Here is a 16,295-nt window from a genome sequence, read left to right as displayed (position 1 = left end):
GTCAACACCTACGGTCCAGCGAATATACAATTATAAAATAACATGATCCATGTTTTAATATGAATTATTTTAAAGCTTTGAAGACTAGCTATGAATGTGTTACACATCAATATCAGGGTTGAATACTGTCTAATCTTTATAATAAAATAAAATGCGCCATAAAATCATGTGATATTAAATATGAACATTTAAATGTTTAGTTAAAAATGGTATTTCCGAATGACTGCACCGTCGTCGTAAAATCCTGCACAACCAGAAAAATATCAATATAAAATTACGCCTTAGCTTCTTTATCGAATATAAATATATCATTATCATCATAAACAGTTTCTTATCTTTAATTATGCCCGTAAATTTATTGAAAAAAATCCACACACATAGACATCTATGCAAACCAAAATTGTAGGATAAAAGAAGGAATGATTTATAATAATTATTATATTGTTACTGTTACAACATTCTGCTAAGACTGTGTCCTTGTTGATTTAGCGATCGTATATTTATCATAATGATAAAGTAACAAAAATGCGTTAATTATCATATTAAATGATTAAGTAACAAGAACAAAAATGTTGTTTCTTGAACATCCGTTATCTATAACGGAATAAGAGCAGGTTTTTGTAAAACTATAAGAAGGATAATAAACATGTTACATTTAATGTCAAAGAATTACGATAGCTACAAATACATATCTTAAAGTGTATTATGATAAGTAATTTAGATGAATTTTAAAAGACAAACATTATAATCTGTCGCAATCAATCTTTACAAGACATGTAAAATGTGACGTGAATCATAGAGCGACTAAATAAAATGCCTATATAAATATAAAAGCTCTTCATCGTCTACGATTTGTCAGATTTTTTGTGAAATAAAATCTGCGACTGGTACAAGTAAATATAAAATGCCATTCAAACACTTTACATATTAGAGATAATTGGTGAAACAAAGACAAACAAAGTCAGATGAAACGTTACATACCATCTGATCCAATACCTAAAAATAAAAATCATTTACATGATTTATGGTACTAAGAAATCATATCATGTATTCTTTTTGTGTATCGATATATTGTTGAATATATCTAGAAGATATATATCTATTTTAAGAATTTTAATTAAGCATACACAAAAATGCCTTAGTGACAAAAAGAAAACTCTAGTCATCTATTATAGATTTTTAAAAGAAACAATCATTTAGTAAAGCGGATGGTTTCATACATGAATTCCATTTTACATACCTAACATGAACATCACATTATTGAAGTAAACAGTTAAATTAAGAATAAGTGACAAGAAGAAAATATGATAATGTGATTATGTACCAAAGCAGTATCCACTTTGGTCGTTTTTAGTTGGACCTAGTCTGTACACGTAGTCACCGTCGTTGCAATGTTTAGCCAGAATTTTGTACTGAACAATTGGCATATTTTCTTCGGGTACTTGCTTGGCTGTTATAGTAACCGGTTTACTCTGGTATGGCACTGTATCTATTAAATCAAAATATTGATAACTCCAAAGTAGAGTTTCAAAAACGCGCGTCGAAAGAAAATTTTAAATATATTATAATATGTACATGCATTTTTCATAGCGAATAATTCGAACGTAAAATTTTGATATAAATAAGACGAAAATGTGACGCTGAGAAAGAATACGCTTAACCTGTCTTTTATGGTAAATGTGATATAAATATGTGTTTAACGAGAAGTGAATATGCAATTTTATATCAATTATAGCTTACTTGATAGTATTTTGTTTATAAAAAAACAAAAACAATATTATAACATCAACCATTTTACTGGTCGAAGGAACCTATTTGACTAAATTTGAATCCTTCATCCAGTGCTATAATCTATGTTTGATCAATTACAGCTTCATATTTTTCTAAAACTCCACGTTCAATATAAGATTTACCTGCACTGTAAATAGGAAAGTGTGTTCCACAACGATCAATTGGAGGTTTCTTATCCGGAAATGTCTTGTTACCAACATTATACCATCGGAATGATAACTTGGAATCATTATATACCTTTTTAAGATCCTCAGTGTGTACATTGAAATATCGTATATCAAGATTTGGCAGTCTTATACTTTCTTTTGGCTTGCATGGATCTATGTTATCTATGTAATCTAAAACAATATAATTCAGCTCATTAGCTGCAGAGCAGAATCATAGTTAATTACCAATAATCAATCTACTTTATTTCTACAGATGAACCATCCTTTACATGCTTTGATCTGGTAATAATTGTTGTGTTACATTTATAAGCCATTGAATATCTGAATACACTTTTCTTAAATTCAACATTTCATCTCTACGATCTCTGATAATCATTAATGAGAGTAGATTGTGAAAACATGAAATAAAAAAATCAAAATATATATTTATTAAGTACAAACATGTATTTATCTATAATAAAAATGAATATTATCATTTTCCATCATTTAACCTTTTTATTTCAATTAAATAGTTTGCTTTAACTACCTACCACATGTTATTGCAACGTCCTCAGTATGTTCACAGTTGTGGACTCCCCACTCTTCCGATTTACATTCAGAAATGTCTTTTTCTGTACCAAGACAATCAAGGTCGTCAATCCAAATACTGCCATTACCATAACCAATCGCATTTTTCGAATCAGTCCTATATACTTTACTGTAAACAGGAAATAGATAATAACACATGCCAAATATCATCTTAGTTTTAAAGCATTTTGCTTAGTTTGTCCTCATAAACAAGTATTTGGCTTGTTCATTAATACAAATTTAAAAGATTGACTCTAAAAAATGTCGAAATAAAGAGAACATAATAAGTAATGTACAATTACCACAAACGGAGACTTTTCTAATAATCCTAATCTAGGTACAGCTCTTGAAAAACACGAAAACAGAAAAATGGTTTGAGACTTACGACTAATCTTTCTTTTATGGAATTTGTAAATGTAGATTAAACTATTATTGTTACGAAAAGGAAAAGATAGATATGATAATGAAATGAAACGACCATTAACATTCTAAATAATCATATTTCATAGTCTAAATATTTTTCACATCATGTATACTTGCCCTACAGTAAAGTTAAGCATCGAACATAAAACCATAGCATCGCTGTCGTCAAATTTATCATCGCAAATAGTACCCCATTTGTCTTTATAAAATACTTCGACCCTGCCCGAAACAGCATCCTTCTTTCTCTCCTCTAAATTGACATTTTGACCATTTTTGTCTACGAGTTGTATTTCTGTTTCAGCCCCTTAAATGAAACAGTATACTGATTTAACACCTTGACATTAGATCTTCAATTTAATTTACAAAATCATCACAAAATATATTAAATGATATCACTTATAAACTATTAACAATACAACCTGTGCAGATCATCATCCTTTCGGAGACAAAGATTCTGATTCTTGTTTAGTGGTGTTGCTCAAAAGATATACTGTTACGTTCCAGCTTTATGGTCGAAATAGAATAAAATATAAACTTACTGCAATTAATAGCGACAGATTCATGCGAACTACATGAATGTTCCGGTTTTGTCCAATTTCCAGACCCACAGAAAAATAAATCATCCTCTTGTCCGTTACATCCAAGGGAGACGATTGAAGGTTGATTGTTTTCAAACCCATAATATCTTGATCCGTGGATCGAGATAATCACAGAGCTATAAATAAAATAAATATTTCAGCGAATATTTCAATAATCTGGCACTGAATGTAATGTTAAATATAATCTACTTAACCTTTGACATAATAACTGAGCGTTTAGATATTACAGCTAGGTTTTAAATATTATAACATAGAAATTGAGAAAACAATTATTCTACAATTGTAAGGCTGCATTAGTTTTTTTGTGTCCTATATATTAAGAGTTTTGATACGTACATGTTAGTTTGACATTCTTATAACCATGAATATCATATCTAAATACAATGCCTCTGAATTTCTTAGAACCCCATTAAAACAAAATGCCATATTATATTATTTGTTCGTATAACCTCAAAATTTATTTACTTTTGGTGTGTATTTTTACACAATTGGCCTTTTAGCTGAACAACCTTTTGTTCAACCTTATTATTTGTAACGTTTCGATATTTTAGTATATGCAATGAAAACACAAGTCTTTCCTTCACTCTTTACAAAGACCTTAATAAGGACCAATATAAAAACAAACTCATAAATGCTTTGCATGTATTGTTAGATCACGTGGCTCATCATCATTCGACAACAAAATATTGACATATAAATCAACAAATGATTGTTATTTCTCATGGTACAAAAACATTCACAAATTTCTCAGTACAATAATAATAATCACGTTTGACTCGCCCAGGAAACACCAGAGATAAAAAACTTTTACTTTTAAAAACATTTACTCTGGAAACCTGTTTCCATTTGTCAAATGTTATACCGCTGAGTGTTGGGACTCACTCTTACATACATCTAACCTGCTTATCATCTCATTTATTTAACGAAATCTGAACATCTAACAACATAACATAACATAAAAAACAAAATGCAACATAAACCAATCTGAACTATTTAAATTGCTAATAATATTATTTAAGTTCCATATGTTTGTCTACAATAGCGTAAAATGATGCTCGACAGAAACTTAAAAACGAAAATTTATCAATAATTGCAGTAGATAAACAATCAATATAGATATCCAATCCTTGACCTTTAGTCATAATATTATACATAAAAACAAAATTGATATAACCGACTGAACAATGCGCTAGTGTCCGGTAGTCTGAATTAAACCTACTGTAAAATCCTTATATATACTAACAAGATACCACACGCATAACACGTGCAGATACTTTTTACATTACAAAAACTGTCCATTACCATATTATGTATACGCATCGTTAAGACAATATTATCACTCAACTTGAACGAAACGCGTGAAAATTTTAGTCTTTCCTTCACTCTTTACAATTACCTTAATAAAGGACCAATATAAAAACACTCATAAATGCTTTGCTGGACAAGCATGTAGACATTAAAAATTAAGGGCTTTACGTTTACGTAGCGTCAATAAGTTTAGGAGTCAATAAAAGATGAAGAAGCATATTTGAAACCTTAAGTCGCCTAGACAAAGAATCTGCAACATAGCCATCTTTACTACTATCGGACTTCCACCGACCATGACGCTTCCAACATCTATCATTTACCCCGGCTTTGCAGCTACAGTAGCTTCACCGGATCTAAGCGAGTGCAAACAAATATTTAAATTACCTAGAAAATGACGTTACCTTTCTAAAAGGCACTCTCTAGCCCTTGTATAACTTAACGGCTTATTCTTGAAAATCAGTTTACAATTATTGCCTGATCTAAAACAAGTCCTAAATAAAAACTTTTCACCAGAAACATCTTGGTCAGTATTAAACATATCGTTTTAACATGTTAAAAGGACATGCAACGGTTTTGCCTTTTAAAATAACAACTTCGCTACCTAAACGATATTGATCAGTTTTACATTTTGAAATTTTAAGAGACATATAATCTTCAAAAATTCTTACATCATTACATCATAGTGAACTAAGTTCATCAAATCTCAGAAAACCCGAAAAACCTAAAAGAATGATACATAAATTCCTTTCAATTAAAATATCTCTTGAATTTTCAAACTCGTTACAAATGCTTATCAATACTTCTACATTTAACGGCTCCTTTTTATCTACCTTAACGTGAGTTCGTTTCGCAGATTCTAATATATTTTTAACAAACAAATTGTCAGTGGGAGCCGAAAGTCCCTCTAAACCATGTGCCCATTTAACGCTATAAACAGTCGCTGAAATAACACTAATCGAATTCTTTTTATCTTAAAGATCAGTCAAATATATAGCTATGTGTATAGGTGACTAATGTACCGAGTTTCCTCCCTTTTCCTTGATGAAATTTTCCCACTTTTTAAAGTATGACAAAATTAACGTTTGTGTTATCACTACGGGAATTCGATAGTTGCTCAGCCACTTTACGAGGTAAATCACCAAAACCTTCTCGAGATACACCTGCCTCATATATGTTGTCGATGATAGCTTCTTCTATTTTCAAACCTGAAAAAATAAAACGAAATTAAACACCTGTTTCTATTTTTAACGCCATCAACCCAAATTTTAAAGGCCTCCCATCAAAAATACCCTTCCTACCCCTACCACGACTAATCAACACGCCAGGTTTGAACTGAAAACTGATTTTTATAAACGAAGCATAATCTTTTCTGTTCGGAAATATTAACGGTCAAATAATTTGCAGATCTCCAAATGGGAACAATTAGCGTACAAGTACACCCATCTGAAATAGCTTTTTCTATGCATTTAATGATAAGCCTAGGTGATGGAACCAGCCAATTTACATGGCCCGTCCATGTTTGTTTAAAACCATTAATACCACTCGTATTATGACACCAAAATCTTGAATTAAAAGCCTGACACTTCGTATTAAAGTCGCAAGCAAACCTATCTATAGATTGGTGCCCCCATTTATGTTCAAGTGCAAGAAATATCCAATCAAGCACTGACCAGTCATCGCTATAACAGCACCTGCTCAAAAGATCTGCCCCCGTGTTTATCGACCTAGGTACCCATTCAGGCAGTAAACTGATTTCACTTCTTCTGCAAATTTCATCTACATTCAAAGCATTTATTTGCAAATGCGGCTTAGAACTACCAGTACTGAGAATAACCGGTACGTTTTTATTATCATCTTCCATATAACAAATTTCCCCTTTAGACCATTTAGATTACTTAATAGCATCCTGTTACACACTCTTCTCTCCACGTGGAGCTAGTCATATTCTAGGACTCGGACCAACTTCCGATGACCTCGCTATCGGTCGCACCCTCTATATAGCCCCCAAAACGTTTTATTCCTTCATCTGTAACAGATATATTGCCTAATTGTGTATCCAAAACAAAACCAAGCCAGACGACAGTTTGTGAAGGTTCCCAAAAACATTTATCGTCTGCTAATAAAAACCCAAATGCTTGCAAGTCATTTCTAATAAAATCACTCAAAACGGAAACTTTTTCAAAGGAAACGTCCCCTCCCATACCATCATCTAGAATAAAGTACAATCCGATGGCCCATAGAGCGCCAATGCTTAATAACTTCCCTTAATCACTTTTGTAAAGATATACCCTGCTACACATATACCAAAAGGCAAAACATTAAATATGTAAAATGTTTTTATACCATCTTCTTCCCATGAAACCCCTAAAAAAAATTCGATGGTTTCTCGAAATCTCAATTTGGTGGTTAGCAGACTTTAAATCAAATGTGAATAAGTAATTTCCAGTAGAAAATAATAATTTTGCTACCGATTGATCTTCAAATGTACATTTATATTTGAACAAATGAAGATTCACGTGCCTACAATCTAATACCAAACGTGGCTTCCCGGAGCTGCTAAAAGCAACGGTTAAAGGATTAACTACATGTGGGCCAGTTGTAACCTCTGTGATACACCCCTTGACTTATAATTTTCTAATTTCTTCCAAAACAAAAATACGATTTTCCAGCGCAGACTTATTATGTCTTAAAACATTTTTCTCAGGTAAAGCTTTTAAAGGCAGCTTAAAGCCTAATTTTATAACCTCCAATACAAAGCTACTTGCGCCTGCTTTTTCCAAATGAGAAATATTTTCCCGCAGTTTGCCAACTGGAGATAGAACCTTTTCATTGTTCTCTCTTGATCTATTATCAAAAATTGTCTTATCTGAATAGTTATGCAATAATGAATAGGATTTACATAAAATCTACTTATCTAAGACGCCCTAGCATACTGTACCTCCTTAGATCTCATCTTACAGTCAGCCTGCCAATGCCCTGGTATCCCACAACGATATAACAACCCCGGTTTTCTACCTATCGTCTGAATACGTGCGCCTGAAGGTGACGTAACGGCTGATTGTGAACTGGTTGCCGGAACTACATATGGAGTATTCCGCTTAGTCATGGCCAACCTTTCCTGCTTGGCTTTGCGTTCAGCATGTAGCTTGGCTCGATAGACCTTCTTTTCATCATCCAAATCTTCGGCTAGCGGGTGAGCCTCATAATCATTTACAACCCTCCAGCCCAATTCAGTTGAGTCAGCTAACTTTATAAGCTTTTGACGGTGAAAACCATCGACAACTTTCTGCCGAACTGCCTCTGCAGAACCCTCAGCTGTCATGCCACTAAGCTGACCCTCTGCCTCATGTAGACTGCCCAGCACATTGAAATTGATCTTAAACTGCTCCTCATTTCCTTTCTTTCGAAATTGATAACAAAGCTCTGTTGAAAGTTAGCTATATGTGCCTCAGCAAGCTGTTTCTGCGTTTCACAAATCTTCGTTTCAAAATCAGCTAACTTATTTGAAACAAGAGTCTCAATCCTAGTCAATAATTGATTTTCTTCCATCTCTAATGTCACGTGGTCCGCAATGCAAATCTCACAAAATGGATAAAACCGACTGAAAAATGCGCTAGTGTCAGATAGACTAAATTAAACATACTGTAAAATCCTTATACAGTGTATATACTAACACGATATCGCATGCATAACACGTGCTGATACTATTTACATCACAAAAACTGACCATTACCATATTGTGTATACGCATCGTAAAGACATTATTTTCACGCTATACTTGAACGAAACGCGTAAAAATTTCATACTGCTTCGTTTTTTGTGACAGATTATAACATACTGCACACTTCTTTCTCCACGTGCGTACACGTCTAATTTATTCTTAGTATATTATCATACTGTATTATTTAAAACGGGAAAATCGTTTTAATGTTAGTGGTTTATATTGATTTTTAAGCATTATGCTATTTAAACCAGGTGTTTCAATGTATAACTAGTTAATGTTAATATCAAAATATAAAAATATTTTGATACTGATTGAACATAATCTCATACTTTATTTTTTAACATTATTAAGTTTGATATAAAATAAGCAACCACACAGCGCATTAAACTTTTAGCAAGATTGATTTAGTTGCGCCTGTTTATGGGTGGTACTGCAAGTGAACATTCATGCACCCTAGCACCGGTTTTAGAAAAATGCAACATTTGAACATCACGGTGAAATTTTTAATGAGAAAACATTCACATTTGTGTTAATACGTCGGTAATCATGAACGTAAATGAAGCAAGTTCGTGTGAAATTGTTCTTCATAACCCGGTTGACGGAATTTTTATGATTAAAGAATAATTTATCGTATATTTTTCCTTCAAGTTATCTTTTTTATTTGTACAAAATGCTTACCTATCATTATCACTTGACAAATGAGATAAAATACAGACTGCCTTTGCATCATCTTGTGTGAATCCATCATAGCAAACAGAATTCCAAGATTTATTTATATAAATTTCAACTATCCCATCGAAATTAGTCCACCCACCACGAAGGCGCACTGGCGTGTCTGATAGAAAAAAAAATGACGAGTCACAATATGAAAAATATATCTACATAATACTTTTAAACATGGCACGACATTAATCGCCTTTCGTTACTTACATCTTAAGAAAAATAAGGAACATATGTATTCATTTATATTTCATTGTAACACACGTTCTAAATGCTGTGATAGTTTACAAAAATACTAATTATCTCTGCCAAACAATTGCAAAACACAAATATTTTATCAGTTTGTGCGCATTGTTGAATCACACAATTTTTGAATAATTGAATAAGCAACACCATTTCAAAGGAAACTTAATGATAAAAACATGATAGCATTTTATTCCATTTTACCGTCTTATTACTTATATTAACATATTTACTGCAAAGAACAGAGACGTCATTCTCATGTGTACAGAACTCGTGCGGTTCGGCCCATCGATAGGGTGTGTCACAATATGATATGTCACTTTCATTCCCCGTGCAATTCAAATTCGAGATAGTAATCTCCCCTTTTCCTTTTCCATAAAATGCGTTTTTCTTGAAACCAACGCTCCTAGATTTAAAAAACGGTATTCAACTTTTGAAGCATAATTTAAGGAAAACGAACCATGAAGTTATTTTATAGTTATTAAAAATAAAGAAAAATTGTATAAGGTAATGCAATGAAATTCTTTAAAATCGGGACGTCTTTTACCGAGTGTTTAATTTATCTGACTTCAAACCACCAGCCCCTTCGAATCTCGCTAGGGACTTCATGTTAGGAAACTATCAAGCTAGCTTATGGAACGTCGAAGGTTATATTTAGGTATCCGCTCGTGCCTGAAATAATGCACGGTAGGGCACCTGGAGTCTTCCTCGAAGTAAAGCCGTAAGGTAACCAAAAACACATCTTCTGTCTTAGTGCGGCGTAAAACCCAACCAAAAGAAAAAAAAATGTTTATGTGTAACGAACATCAACTTAATTTTATAGATTCATAAACTTACACAAAATTAAACTTCTCTTATTATGTAGTTATTTTCTGGTGCATCAAATATTTTAAATAATTATCTTGGCGACAAAAACTTACATGGTATTATATCCTAAACTCCTGCAGACCACTATAGCATCGTTTATATCAAAATCTCTGTCGCATACTGTTCCATAATGTTGTTTGTATTCAACTTCAAGACGACCAGTATAATTACTTGTCCCGTTTAACAGTTGAATTGGAGTATTTGGTCCTATGATAAATCAAAACTATTTATGAACTAACTTCTTTACTACGAAGATACTTTAAAACTGTTTGATTTTTTACCGTCCACTATTTCAAATTTAACCTTTATATCATTTGAATATTAGAAAACGTTTTTACAAATGTACTGTATTAATTTTAAAGAATTCTTGCAAACTGTCGTGAGAAAGAAATAAATGAAGAAAAAAAAACCATTCATTTTATCAATATGAATAATCTTGTTCTAATATTGACTAAATTAGTTTTGGCACAATTTTAGATATATGTTACAATAAATGTTGTTTATGTACGTACTACAATTAACACCAGCATTTCTGCATGGAGAGTTGTTCAATTTCCAAGGATATGATCCGCACTCATCTAATTCACGTTCTCCTCCGGTGCAGTTAAGATCATTTACAGTAAAATTACTACTCTGATAGCCAAATCGAGAGTTCTTGAAAATATCTATATTCCTGAAATGTAAATTTAGAGACATACTTGTTGTTGTTATGCTAACAGAAATCATACCCATTAACCGCGCTGAAAATGTAAAATAATCATCGAAGCAACAGCAATATTCACTTAATATAGGTTGCCTTTGTTGTCACGTATTACGTATTAATTTAAATTTTCAGCTGATTTTTCTCTTCTACTTAATTTTACACGAAACGAATGTATTTTAATGATGATATATTAATATAAAGTTATTGCGTCGAGTAAATCAATTAAATAAATACACATGTAAAAATGGCACATGTATTGAAATACAACAAGATGCACTATTTTTTAACTCATTTATTTGTATTGCATAACTCACTGACATTCATTTAGTATTCAAGGGATCAAGTACGACTACTTATTCATATTGCCACATTCAAAAGGCGTGTATTTTATTACTCGAATTCAATCCGTTAAATAAATACAATATGAAAAGACAATCATGCATGATCCTTTATGTCAATAACCTATTTTCCCACTTATTATCTATTTGCAATGTAAGCGTTATAATTGTTTTTTAAACTAACTGAGTTTGGACAGTTGGATATTTAATTATCACTATATGGCGTTTTTAAACAAATCTAATAAAAATTTAAAGAACCAATGTATTCTTACCGTTATAAACGGTTTCTGCTGGATTGCAAAAAATATCATCCCTTTCATACAGAATGAATGTCAGTGATTTATGCAGCACCAATAAATGAGCAAATAAAATAGTGCATCTATTGTATTTCAATACATCAGTTTTACATTTGAAATTATTGAACTGATTTACTCGATAAATAATTTATTACCCGGTATATCTGAATTAAATTATAATTTATAAATCCATTGTCAATTGAAGAGCATGAAGAATGTTGGTATAGGCCAAAAGTTGGTAAAGTTTCTTAGAATCAACACAAGAGCTTCCTTAAACGTATAATGTGGAATGTATTTTATAATTTATTCATGTGAAGTTGTGAACAAGTTATCTTAAACAAATGAAGTAATCTTAAAGTTATTAGATGAACGCTTACTTTTCCTGCAATCCAATTTCCCTACAAACAACTTCAGCGTCTCTAGAATCAAAATGTTTCTCACATACTGAACCCCAAACTCCCAAATATTGAAACTGGATCTTTCCAATATAATCGTTTACACCTCCAACCAAACGCACTCTGTCATCTAAACATAAATAAGAGAAAGATAGATAATAAATTAAAACTATCATAATTTTAAAGAATCGGAAACCATAACATTTTTTTTCTTGTAGGATATGTTTTACATTCATATTTGATTGCTCCTTAACCTTCCTTAATTGATTTTAAACATTTAACATGCCATATTCTTAGAATTATGTTCATAGAATCTATATAACGATCGTGTTGAAGAATGAAATGGAATTATCAAAAAACTAAAATTAAAAACAATTTTTTGTTAAACATTAAAACTTAGTTATTATAAACTAAGCTTTAGGTTAGAATTAAAATTTTTTAAATTTAAAAAGGTTAAAAAATTTTAGTTCTCCCCTTTTTAAAATAATGTTTTTAAATTAACATAATTTACCTAATATGTTTAAAGGAAAGAAATTTTTCAAGTTTTCCCTTTCAACCATTAAAAAAAAGCAATTATATTGAAAATACATTTTCCTGTAGAGACACTTTCAACAAAGTTTTTTGTTTATTTTTTATTTTTTTGACAAGTAATATGGACCTTTTTCCAAAATAAGAATGCTTTCGGGAAAACAAGGTTTTTGATTATGATGTATAAAATGAAAAATACGTCTATGATTTCAATTTTAATTCCTGTTTTCTTTCTTCGTCCCATTTTGCAAGTAGGTTATAATTAAGTTTGGTATATTTTTGAAATAATTTTAAATGAAATTTTCTTAAAGTTTTTAATAGGATTGCCTTTTGAATTGGAAAAAAAATGCCGTGTCAAACTTTCTGTAAACACTCGTTTTGTAATAAGAGTCATGATAAATTTAAAGAAATGTTATAATATTATGGCAAATGATAACTATAACCTTTCGTGATGAAGTTAAATCATAATAATTATAGTAATTATTTTCAAACCACTAAATTATAAAACATATCCTTCATGTGATAAAGGAAAATATTGAAAATTTAATGTACTTGAACATTTAACTGTTGCCTTCTTTGGTCAAAACCATTGCAATACGTTCCCATACGAAACCAAGAGACTGATTCCGCATTCAGATATATCCCTTTTCGACCCAGAGCACGACAGACCGTTCTAACCAACACATCTGATTTATTTGTTAAAAACTGGGTTACCCTTTTCCGCTGAAAATATGATAATCAAATGAATAAAAGGCAGTGCCTTAAATTGTTATACGAAATTTGTTCCCAGTCATAATTTTTTAATTTTATTCTGGCTTGGTATGTGTAAACAAAAACAAGTGATGATGTACTTGTACCTCATTTTTCTTTCAAAAATACTAATGTAGTCAAAGACAAATACATTGTGGTAATTTTATCAAAATATAGAGCAGAGATAATAATCAGTGGAATTATTCAAAATCTAAAAGTATGTTATTTGAAACAATGGTATATTGTTATTGACTTATTTTAGAAACCAAATCGTTTGATACGATTTTTCAACCTTCTAGTTTGAAGAAAAAATACAATATATTTTGTCTAACTTCCTCGGTTAACACATTTAAATTTTACTATAGTTAAATAACAAATAAATAATAAAAATGTTAAAATTAATTTAAAACAGATAATTTAGGTTTACTTATAAAATATTAAAGGTAACTACCCCACTTTGAAGCCAAGCATGTTGCATATTACACTTGCATCTGTCGTATGGAATTGATTGTAACAAACTGTACCCCATCGGCCCTGATAGTTAAATTCCGGTAATCCTGATGATTTCGTACCATTTATCCGCACAGGAGTATTCGGACCTGTTGATTATTAAAAGATAATTAACAGTTAAATGGCTCTTATCTACTTGTTGGTCGACCGTGAATACCGGTTAATTTAAATAACCTTTGTGAGTAAAAGTACTTTAATGATGTTATATAAAAGTATCTGAAAAGAAAGGAAAAAAGAAACTTACGACAATTGACAGCAACTGCTCTATTAGATGTATTGCAGTTGTGTGTTTCCATCCATGGGGCAGATTTACATTCTTGTAAATCAGTTTCATCACCTGAGCAGCTGAGATCGATGATTGAGTAGGATGAATAGCCATATTTATTTCCATAATAGATTGTTGCATTTCTATTTATAAAAAGAAAATTTTATTTTAGTTAAAATTTTGGGTATTCACGGGAAACAAGATAGGACAACCAACGTATTTACGTTTTTGATTTTCATTTTGAAAAAGGAGCTTTTTAAATTTTTATTTTTAAACAAAAAAATTTACTATCAAAATTGTAATGAACATTAAAAAAATTTGGGATGGGGAAGCCTACCCCAAAAATTTAAATATTCTTAGAATTCAAAACTTTCAAGCAGTCTACCAAACTAGTTCCTTCACTTCAATTACTTCTGCACATACCAGAGAAAATATCCAGTGCGAATTACCATAGAAAGGACCTCACGATCAATCACAACGAGAGTGAAATGTACCGCCCGAGAATCGAGCCGGGTCTCCGAATCACAATATAATGCTCTTCAAATTAGCCCGCGCTTTCCATAAAGTATATTTTAAAATGTGGAATCTGTCAGCTATGATTTTCCATTAAAAGGTGTACAATTTTCATAGAAAGGGTCGGTAGTTTATGTAACTAATACCTGTATGTTTCTATTCCAATCGATCGGCAGACGACATCGGCGTTTTCTAGAGTAAAATTATCACCACATATTGACCAGTGACTGTCTCTATATTCTACTTGAACTCGTCCAACGTTAGGATTCGACCCCTGATGTAGACTGACAAGTGTATCTAGAAATAAAAAAGATACTCTAAGATGTAAAAGTACTTTTAGTAGTCCAAGCATGTATATTATCATTTTTATAAAGATAATCCCCTGATAAATTTCATTGTGACTGTTTATTTTAAAATTTATTTTGTGGCAGTAAACATTTACTTCAAGACACGCAAATATTAATTAACAAAACTAAATGAATAATAATTTATATGTCAAATAACTTACTGCACTCTATCTCAAGGGGTTGAGTATCAGGGCAGGAATAACCAGAGTTCCAATCATTTGAGACACATTCAGATATATCATCTGCTAATCCGTTATTTTCGCAATTGAGGTTAGATACATAATAACTTGTTCTACCAAATGTTTTGTTGCTGAATGATGGCTTATCGTTATAAGAATAATGCATGACAGCGCCGCTGAAATATATGTACGTTGTGAAACTATGCATTCAAATAATATCACAACACTCAAAATTAAATTCATTTTACAATTGTCGAGGTCGAAACATTTGTTAAATCATAAGCAATCTGTATAATTGAGCTATTTCCACTTTTAAATGAGTTTGTGAAATGCCATAATTTATTTGAAATTGTACTAAAAATGTTTTAAAATCACAATATCTCAAGATTTACATGGTACTTACGTAAGCACTACAATATTCGGTATGTCACCTTGTGTACTTACTTATAATTGAAACCCAACATCTTACACATAACTTCATACGCTTTGCTATTGCTGTTCTGGCAAATCGGACCCCAAGATCCATTAAGATAGATCTCTGGACGACCTTTGTATAACGTTGGCCCGTCAACCAATCTGATATTGGTACCTTTTCATGCAAATAAAATCATTTGTACAGTGTCATGTTATATTTGGAATAAAGAATTAACATTGATTACATAATGACAGAAAAGTGCATTTAAATATTCCTTCATGCCCTTTTTACAAATTCATTACAATTATCATTTAGTTTCATTTGATTGTTTAAAAAAGATGACTATATGCCTTACTGCAGTTTATGTATGCAGGAGAACTTGTGGAACAATTTGTTTCTTGTATTGCATTTTGACATTGTGATACGTCATCTTCATCGCCGTTACACTGAAGATTACCATTTAGGTAATATGCATGGTTTTCAGCATTCGTTTCAAGGAGAACCACATTTCTATAAAAAATTTAAAACAATATGCTTATACGATCAGCGAAACAATCTTATTTTCGCTACATAAATGTCATCATGATTAAAGCCTAAGGACTGAGAGCCATTTAAACGTTTGGCCAAATCTGAAACTATCATCGGCG

General features: G+C 31.5%; 1 protein-coding gene across 1 annotated transcript in view; it reads right to left on the bottom strand.

Annotated features, from left to right (window-relative positions):
• LOC132758628 (uncharacterized) overlaps nucleotides 1-16,295 on the bottom strand; it is a 63,909-nt gene that overhangs the window by 14,389 nt on the left and 33,225 nt on the right. Inside the window, exons 25-42 of the mRNA XM_060750322.1 lie at nucleotides 16,004-16,158; nucleotides 15,678-15,822; nucleotides 15,216-15,409; nucleotides 14,854-15,004; nucleotides 14,174-14,337; nucleotides 13,876-14,018; nucleotides 13,222-13,243; nucleotides 12,124-12,271; nucleotides 10,922-11,082; nucleotides 10,463-10,616; nucleotides 9,776-9,948; nucleotides 9,258-9,414; nucleotides 3,488-3,663; nucleotides 3,066-3,252; nucleotides 2,489-2,655; nucleotides 1,914-2,129; nucleotides 1,325-1,489; nucleotides 982-996 (exon numbers count right to left, since the gene is read on the bottom strand). Of these exons, the coding sequence (XP_060606305.1) occupies nucleotides 982-996; nucleotides 1,325-1,489; nucleotides 1,914-2,129; nucleotides 2,489-2,655; nucleotides 3,066-3,252; nucleotides 3,488-3,663; nucleotides 9,258-9,414; nucleotides 9,776-9,948; nucleotides 10,463-10,616; nucleotides 10,922-11,082; nucleotides 12,124-12,271; nucleotides 13,222-13,243; nucleotides 13,876-14,018; nucleotides 14,174-14,337; nucleotides 14,854-15,004; nucleotides 15,216-15,409; nucleotides 15,678-15,822; nucleotides 16,004-16,158 (2,693 nt within the window). The remainder of the gene's footprint in view (nucleotides 1-981; nucleotides 997-1,324; nucleotides 1,490-1,913; nucleotides 2,130-2,488; nucleotides 2,656-3,065; nucleotides 3,253-3,487; nucleotides 3,664-9,257; nucleotides 9,415-9,775; nucleotides 9,949-10,462; nucleotides 10,617-10,921; nucleotides 11,083-12,123; nucleotides 12,272-13,221; nucleotides 13,244-13,875; nucleotides 14,019-14,173; nucleotides 14,338-14,853; nucleotides 15,005-15,215; nucleotides 15,410-15,677; nucleotides 15,823-16,003; nucleotides 16,159-16,295) is intronic.

The sequence above is a fragment of the Ruditapes philippinarum genome, unplaced genomic scaffold (genome assembly GCF_026571515.1).
Source record: "Ruditapes philippinarum isolate M1 unplaced genomic scaffold, ASM2657151v2 ctg6921_1_1_1_1, whole genome shotgun sequence".
NCBI lineage: Eukaryota > Metazoa > Mollusca > Bivalvia > Venerida > Veneridae > Ruditapes > Ruditapes philippinarum.
Note: the sequence above shows the minus strand (reverse complement) of the source record. Positions and strands in the feature narration are given on the sequence as shown.